Genomic DNA, 7,626 nt, shown 5'->3' on the forward strand with positions numbered 1-7,626 from the left:
TTGACTAAATGGCTGACAGTGATCTGTTATGTTTATTAGATGCTCGATTGGGGTATCATCAGATTAGTATGTTTAGGGAAGACGAGGAAAAGATGGCTTTTGTTACACCCTTTGGGATCTTTTGCTATGTAAAAATGTCTTTTGGCTTAAAAAGTGTCGGTACCACTTACCAACGGTGTATTCAACTTATTCTTCGACCACAGCTCGGAAGAAACGTCGAGGCATATGTGGACGATGTGATCGTCAAAAGTAGGATCAAGACAGACCTGGTCGCATACCTTCAAGAAATGTTCAACAATGTCCAGAAGCACTATATGAAGCTGAACCCGGAGAAGTATACGTTTGGGGTTCCGACAGGGAAGTTACTCGGAGTCCTCGTGTCTCATCAAGGGATAGAGGCGAACCCTGACAAGATCAGGGTCATCGACTAGATGAGATCCCCGACCAGATTAAAGGAGGTTCAGAAACTAACAGGATGTATTGCTGCTCTGAGCAGGTTCATCTCAAGGCTATAGGAGAAGGGACTGGCGCTCTTCAAACTCCTGAAGAAAAACGACCACTTTCAGTGGACGCCGGAGGCAGAGGTGACATTCCAAGAGCTCAAAAGGTACCTCTCCTCTCCTCACGTACTGACTGTGCGTCGACCTGACGAGGTGCTTTTGCTCTTTGTTGCCTCAACACCACAGGTCGCGAGCGTGATCCTGGTTGTTAAGCGGAAAGGTCTCCAGCGACCAGTGTATTACGTCAGTGAGATCCTGCACGACGCGAAGGCTCGGTACCCACAGGCTCAGAAACTACTATACGCCATTCTAATGGGCTCTCGCAAGCTCAAACACTACTTTCAGCCTCACAGAATCAAGGTGATTTTCTCATTCCCAATTAGAAAAATTCTCTATGATAGAGATACGATATGAAGAACAGCAAAGTGAGCAGTAGAGTTTGGAGGAATTGATCTCTAGTTCATCCCCTGAACGTCTATCAAGTCTCAGGCACTGGCTGATTTTGTAGCCAAGTGGTCGTCCTTCGAGCCCGAGCAGGTGCAGCGACCAGAGACAGACGAACACTTGACTATGCATTTTGACGGATCGTTCACACTAAAGGGAGCTGGGGCTGGAGTGGTTCTAACCTCACCTTCTAGCGACATCCTCAGGTATGTAGTTCAATTATATTTTCCAGCCGCTAATAACACTGTTGAAAATGAGGGTCTCTTGTCCGGAATGCGAGCAGCCTTCACACTTAGGATTAAACAACTATTGGCAATAGGGGACTCGCTACTAGTCGTAAACCAGGTGCAAACGGAGTTTTAGTGCTCTGACCCGACAATGGCAGCATTCGCTAAAGTGAGAAGGCTAGAGCGACGTTTCATCGGTTTTGAGGTCAAGCACGTCCCTCACAACGACAACTTCCTAGCCGATGAGTTGGCCCGATCGAAGTCTTTGAAGAAAGGTTCCCACGACCATCCACCGCGGTCTCAGGCCAAGCTGAAGGGGATGCTCTGCTCGGAAACGGAGCACCCGAGGCAACACCTTTGGAGGCAACGTCTCCTTCAGTGCTATCGACCTCGGACAGCCATCATGTGGTCGTTCTGCTCTATTTGGGTACGATCTGGATGGATCAGATCTTGGACTACCTTCAGAATCAAGCACTCCCTGAAGATGATACTCCCTGGTAGAGGGACGCCTTTACCGCTGAGGGAGTAATGATCTTTTACTGAAATACATCACTCAGGAAGAAGGGAGCACGGTGCTTTCTGATATCCACGGAGGCATATGTGGTAGGCACGTTTCATACCGCACCCTGTTCGAAAAAGCGTTCCGGTAAGGATTTTATTGGCCCACTGCCCTCCAGGATACATGCGAGCTGGTGAAACAGTGCGAGTCGTATCAGTACCACGGCCGAAATACCAACCTACCAGCCCAGACACTGCGAACTATACCACTCTCTTGGCGTTTCGCTATCTGGGGGCTCGATATCGTGAGACCGTTCCCTAAAGCCCCAGGTGGTTTTGAGTTTCTGTTCATGGCAATCGACAAATTCACTAAGTGGATCGAAGTCGAGCCCGTCAAGAAGATCAACGCCACAGCCGCGATTAAGTTCAAACGAGGGCTGGTAGTGCGGTTTGGCAATCCAAACTTCATAATTACGAATAACAGAACCCAGTTCGCCAGTAGTGTTTTCCGAGACGACTGCGAAGAGATAGAGACTAAGGTTTGCTATGCGTCTGTGGCTCACTCTTAAAGCAACAGACAGGTCAAAAGGGCGAATGGGATGATACTACAAAGGATCAAAACTCGAGTCTTCGACCAGCTTAAAAGCTATTTGAGACGCTGGGTGGACGAACTCCCCACAGTACTCTGGTCGTTACGAACGATCCCTAGCCAGGTCATAGCTGAAACCCCTTTTTTCCTGGTTTTTGGCGTCGAAGCAATGCTCCCCTTTTAAATCGCCCTTCAGTCGCCCTGAGTCAACAATTACTCAGATAACGACTAGGTGGTATGATGGGAGGATGATATAAACCTGATCGAAGAGTTCCGCGATTGCACTCTAATTCGAGCCTCCCGTTATCAGTAGACCCTCAGACGCTACCACGATCGAAAGGTGCGGAAGCGAACACTGGTCGTAGGCGATCTCGTCCTTAGGCAAATCTAGAATAAGACCAGTTGGAATAAACTCTCCCCCAAATGGGAGGGACCCTACAAAGTGGTCGCCATCACCCGACCTGGCGCAGTCAAGCTAGCCATGGAGGACGGCCGTGAATTACACAACTCTTGGAACATCGCCTTGTTACGCAGGTTCTATGTGTAGGGTCACTCAAAGATGGGCTTGTCTTTCTACTTTGTAGGACCTTTCAGACGAGCGTGGAATACAGCTTGTAAGTTCTTAAATTAAAAAAAAAATCCAGACTCTATTTTGCAAGACTTCACAACCAAGCCACGGGCTCTCGACACATTGATTCTCCGACCACCTCACGCGACCATGCTCGACGGCCACTACAGAACTTAGTGACCAAGATGCCAAACAACTAGGAGGCCGGAGACAATGACCACAAGGTCACAAGTCCTTGCTAGGGCCTTGCACTACTCGCCCCTGACGGACTTGCCGAGCCGTGCATTGTTTCGCGCACCAAGAACCTGACTAGCGTGCGGAATAGAACAAGAACAGGCGTTCAACCCCCACACTTTCATTCATGGAAAGGTTAGGTTACAGGTCGACTAGTTACATCCGATCGGACTAACTATCCTATTACATGCTTGCCCTATCCTTCCTGACTCAAACGGCTAGCACAAAGTTGACAGAAAGGATCCATCGAACTCTTGCCTCTATTTGCCCTTGAATGAGTCAAGGAACCTCTTATACTCCTCTCTGGAGCGACAACTTACCACTCCGGGAATCGAACGACAACTAGCATAAAGTTCAGGGAAGGTGGTCGATGCAAAAACCCTGCTGGGGCTGCTGACCGGCGTCGGCGCACCCTGCAAACCTTCCTTCCGTTTTATCTCTAACTCTTCCTCTTCATCGATCTCCTTCTCCAGAAGGTCCCAATCGACCCCCTCCTCGTCATCAGAGATATCGATGACCTCAGCCGAGGGATCCGCCCGGGTAGGAGATCGAGACGGACTGGCAGGGGACGACCTTCTTTGGAAAGGCGTGAGTTCGATGGTCGCTGGCTTCAACCTCGCAAGCATACCCGCAACAACCATTGCCTCCGGAAGCACCACGGCGAGCCGATCCCGAGCCGGAGGCGACTCTGCCCCCGCCGAGCTGTCTGTGATCATCGACCTCTCCGGCGATGAAGGAGGGGAGTACGCCATGGCCTCAGGGCCTGCAAACACTACGGAGCAGAACGCGGGACGGGATGGAGGCGAATGGACTCTAGGCACTAAAGGTTTGAGCGTGAGAGGAAAGGCGAGGGGGTGGGTCGAAAGTCCATCAAGCACTCCTTTTTTAAACTGCAGCGACAACCCAACCAGCGCGGCCTTTGAACCGCTCGAAACCCGAGGGGCGCACAGAAGGAACCAAGAGTCCTTCAGGACCCATGGTAATCAATATCTCTCTCTTGTACCCTCTTTTTTCCCTCTCTGGACATTTAAACCTCCCCACGTGACACGAAGTTCAAGTTGCACTCTGAGGACTGACGGCGTCAATGACCACTCCCTAAGCAGACTACGTCTGCCCGGGGCCCAAGTGGTGTGACCAAGCCGGACAACGGTCACGAGGGCTACTGTTTGGGGGCTACTGTTGATGTATTGAGTAAATGGGTACTCTGGCAAACGGGTCCTGCGAGGGATATAACGGCCAGAGACATATATTTCCTAAAACTGGTCGATCTCGCGACCAGGGTATGGTCCCCACGACCAGTACAAGGCATACACGGCCAGTCTCCCTGCCCCATCGCATAAACCCGCGACCGGCCTCACTGGTCGCAGGGCTGGATCTGACACAGTCTGTCCAATCACATTTATTAACATCCACTCAAGTGTTTTTCTTCTCCAGACGCCAACTCTAGTGGACGAAGTCATGGATGGCGCAGAGGGGCATTGTCCCGTTTTGTAGCATTAAATGCTACGGAGTGAGACTTTTGCAGATCGATGTGGCGCCGCACGACAGACGGGACATTGTCAGCTAACTGATCAAGCAAGTGGTCGGAGACGGCATAAGGGGGCATTGCCCCATCCCGTATCATTAAATGCTGTGGAGTGGGACTTTGCAGACTAGCACAGCGGCGTACGGCGATGAGATATACAGAGCCCTCCGAGCAAGTGGACATGCCTGGTCCTTCGTAATGATGGTTTGTGTTAGATATTAGGATGAGCCAGATCTTCTATTTGGACCTACATGTAAGTTCTCCTCCTCCCTACTATATAAAGGGACGAGAATCTCGTTTGTAGAGAAAAGGGCAGATCAAGTCTAGCAGCCAGCTAGAACTACCTCTGTAACCAATTGAGATCCTCCACAACACAACACACAGGATGTAGGGTATTATCCTCCGGGAGGTCTAAACGTGTATAACTCCCTATGTCCCTGAGTCTATCGTACACGCACGCATCAATTTCTGGAACACCGTTCACGCATCCGCTGTCTAGCATACCCCGAAATCATTGTCAGGGACTAACCCTCGACACCTCTACGCTATCTTATGCTAGCTGTGACATTGAATCAAAGATGGTTAAGCTAGTGGATTTAGTTATCATATGGTAACATGTATCAACATCTCGGCCTAAGTTTGTGCCTGCAATAAATAATTGTGTGAAGCCATCTGCCCAATTATCCTTTTTTTGCCGCACACCTGTCTGTTGATTAATCCCACAACCACAAATCATTCACTATATTTTTAATACATAGGCGTGCATGCCGGGACTAAGCTGATACCTATAAGCAAAGATTGAGCCAAGCTGCCTACCCTGAACCCAATCGATGGAACCTTGAATCTATCTTGTGAACCATGACATTTTTTTTCAAGAATGACTCATGACCATGTTGAGCTGGTTATGTTTCATTGCCCTTGGCATGTATATATATTCTAAATAAATAAAATATACATTAACTCTAATTATTGGACCACTTAAATGATATAGTTATTGTTCCTTGGACTTATTTTATCACACGCACCACTCGTAACCTTGCAGGTTGTCAAGGTTGCAGACTTTGGGGTAGCAAGGGTTAAAGACCAGTCAGGAGTTATGACTGCAGAAACAGGAACATACAGATGGATGGCTCCTGAGGTTGCTTTTACCATTTTGCTTGTTATTGAGGCGTTATAATGTTTTATTCAAGATTACTAAGTGATTCTATGTCCTTTTTAAATAAATCAAGAATATGTTTTTCTTCGAGCAGCTTACCATAACCTAAGCTATTGTGATACATTTCATTATCTTTTTATTATTTTTCTTGAACTGCAATAAGGCTGCTGCACCCATTCTAGCATGTCTGAATATAACTTTTTTACTTGGTCTGCTGTAATTATTGCTGTTCCCATATAAGATCAGTTTAAGAATCGCAAAAACAAATCCTCACAATACCAGAAAGTACCCTTGAAAAATCCCAAGAGCCTTTTGTGAGATGGAACTGCTGATCTCAGCCAGAGTAACGCAGTGCTTTACTTGTCAAACTGAAGTTACTTCGGCAGGTTCAGTAGAACATGCCAGATAGTTTTGGTTTGTTGGGGTTATTGAGTTCCTTAGGTGTCATATGGATGTGCCATCTTCACTATGCACTTGAGCTCTGTGCCATTTAAGAGGAATACCACCTATTGTTTTTGTAGCATCGTTTTACTAGAAATACTTGCAGGTCATTGAGCACTTGCCCTATGATCATAGGGCAGATGTTTTCAGTTTTGGGATAGTTCTTTGGGAACTGCTGACTGGAAAGGTTATCTTCTCTCGCTAGCATTTCGTTGTAAGACATAATAGTAATGCAGAGTTGTTGTCCTTAGCTGATTGTTGACTTGGCATTTTCCTTCCAGCTTCCTTACGAAGACATGACACCTCTTCAGGCAGCAGTTTCTGTCGTTCAAAAGGTATCGTGACTTAACACAATTACTGTGGTTTGTCAGAAAAAAACTTGCTGTTATTATACTACATATCAATTTGCAGAAAGAGAAAACTACAAACAACAGGCTAGATCTAGGTTTGATTTGGAACGCTGGAAATTTTTCTGAGTCTTGCGGGAGTTGAACTGCTGCTTGTGAAATTGCTGGAGAGTACCTATGATCCAAACAGGTCCCTAGTATGCAGGCAAATTTGGAATACTGATAATAAGCTAACCCCAACTTTTCTGCTCGCAGGATCTGAGGCCTGTTATTCCTGCTGATACTCATCCTATGCTTGTGGATCTACTTCAGAGATGCTGGCAGAAAGATCCAGCCCTAAGACCAACCTTTGCAGAGATTCTAGATATACTGAACACCATGAAGGAGGTTTGTTCACGGAAAGATCCACACATCTCCCCTGTTTTCATTTTCATCTTGATTCACACACTTCGTTGCCAGGTGGTTCGAAGTTCCGGGCACCACAAGAGACATCCAGGTCGATCTCACTCCGGGCAGAGGCGAGGCTGTTGATGCGGCAGTTTTTGTTTAGTGTTCCACGCCTTTGTTTTGTTTTCCTTTTCATTTTTTCTTTGATAGCAAGGTTATGTTTTTAGTCATCCAAAAAACTGTTATCGGTAGGTCAGTGATAATTTCAGAATATAGTCTGATGAGTTTGTTACAAATTTGAGTAATCTTGCAAGAGTTGCACCACTTTAAAGTTTGAAGGGCATATGTATCGGTCTAAACCTGGCTTTTCCTTTCCCTTCTGCCGAAGAAACATTAATTTAGTATTCCATGTCTGTAGTTGTAACATCAACGTTCCAATTGAGTAAAGGGAGGTTCTACAAAAGCTTAATTCAATTGTTTTAGGAAAAGAAATAACATAACGAAGATACCTTTGTTCAAAGGTAGTAGATTTCTTCTTGAAAGGAAGACATCAAAGTAAAAAAAAGAAAGGCGTGGAATTTGTTTCATCCATCTAACACCGTGGTTTTCTTGGCTATTTCAAAGAAAGAATTAGGAAAACATAACTTGTTTGGTTTGAGGGAGAGTGCGCTATCAGGTGAAAAGTATACTTGAAAGCTACCCCTCCAACA

General features: G+C 46.7%; 1 protein-coding gene across 4 annotated transcripts in view; it reads left to right on the forward strand.

The window, feature by feature from the left end:
* LOC133893204 (serine/threonine-protein kinase STY46-like) overlaps positions 1-7,317 on the forward strand; it is a 29,661-nt gene extending 22,344 nt beyond the window's left edge. The window contains exons 11-15 of one of the 4 annotated variants that reach the window (XR_009904456.1): positions 5,628-5,723; positions 6,289-6,369; positions 6,464-6,517; positions 6,594-6,916; positions 6,989-7,005. Coding sequence is in view for 2 of the 4 variants with exons in the window: in XM_062334177.1 (XP_062190161.1) it covers positions 5,628-5,723; positions 6,289-6,369; positions 6,464-6,517; positions 6,785-6,916; positions 6,989-7,060 (435 nt within the window). In the remaining 2 variants the exon portion in view is untranslated. Of the gene's footprint in view, positions 1-203; positions 464-496; positions 608-686; positions 861-1,008; positions 1,151-5,627; positions 5,724-6,288; positions 6,370-6,463; positions 6,518-6,593; positions 6,917-6,988 lie in introns of those variants that run through there. The other 3 variants (XM_062334177.1, XR_009904455.1, XM_062334178.1) reach the window with 3 other exon arrangements.
* The last annotated feature ends 309 nt before the right edge of the window (positions 7,318-7,626 follow it).

Source organism: Phragmites australis, chromosome 15 (genome assembly GCF_958298935.1).
Source record: "Phragmites australis chromosome 15, lpPhrAust1.1, whole genome shotgun sequence".
Classification (NCBI taxonomy): Eukaryota; Viridiplantae; Streptophyta; class Magnoliopsida; order Poales; family Poaceae; genus Phragmites; species Phragmites australis.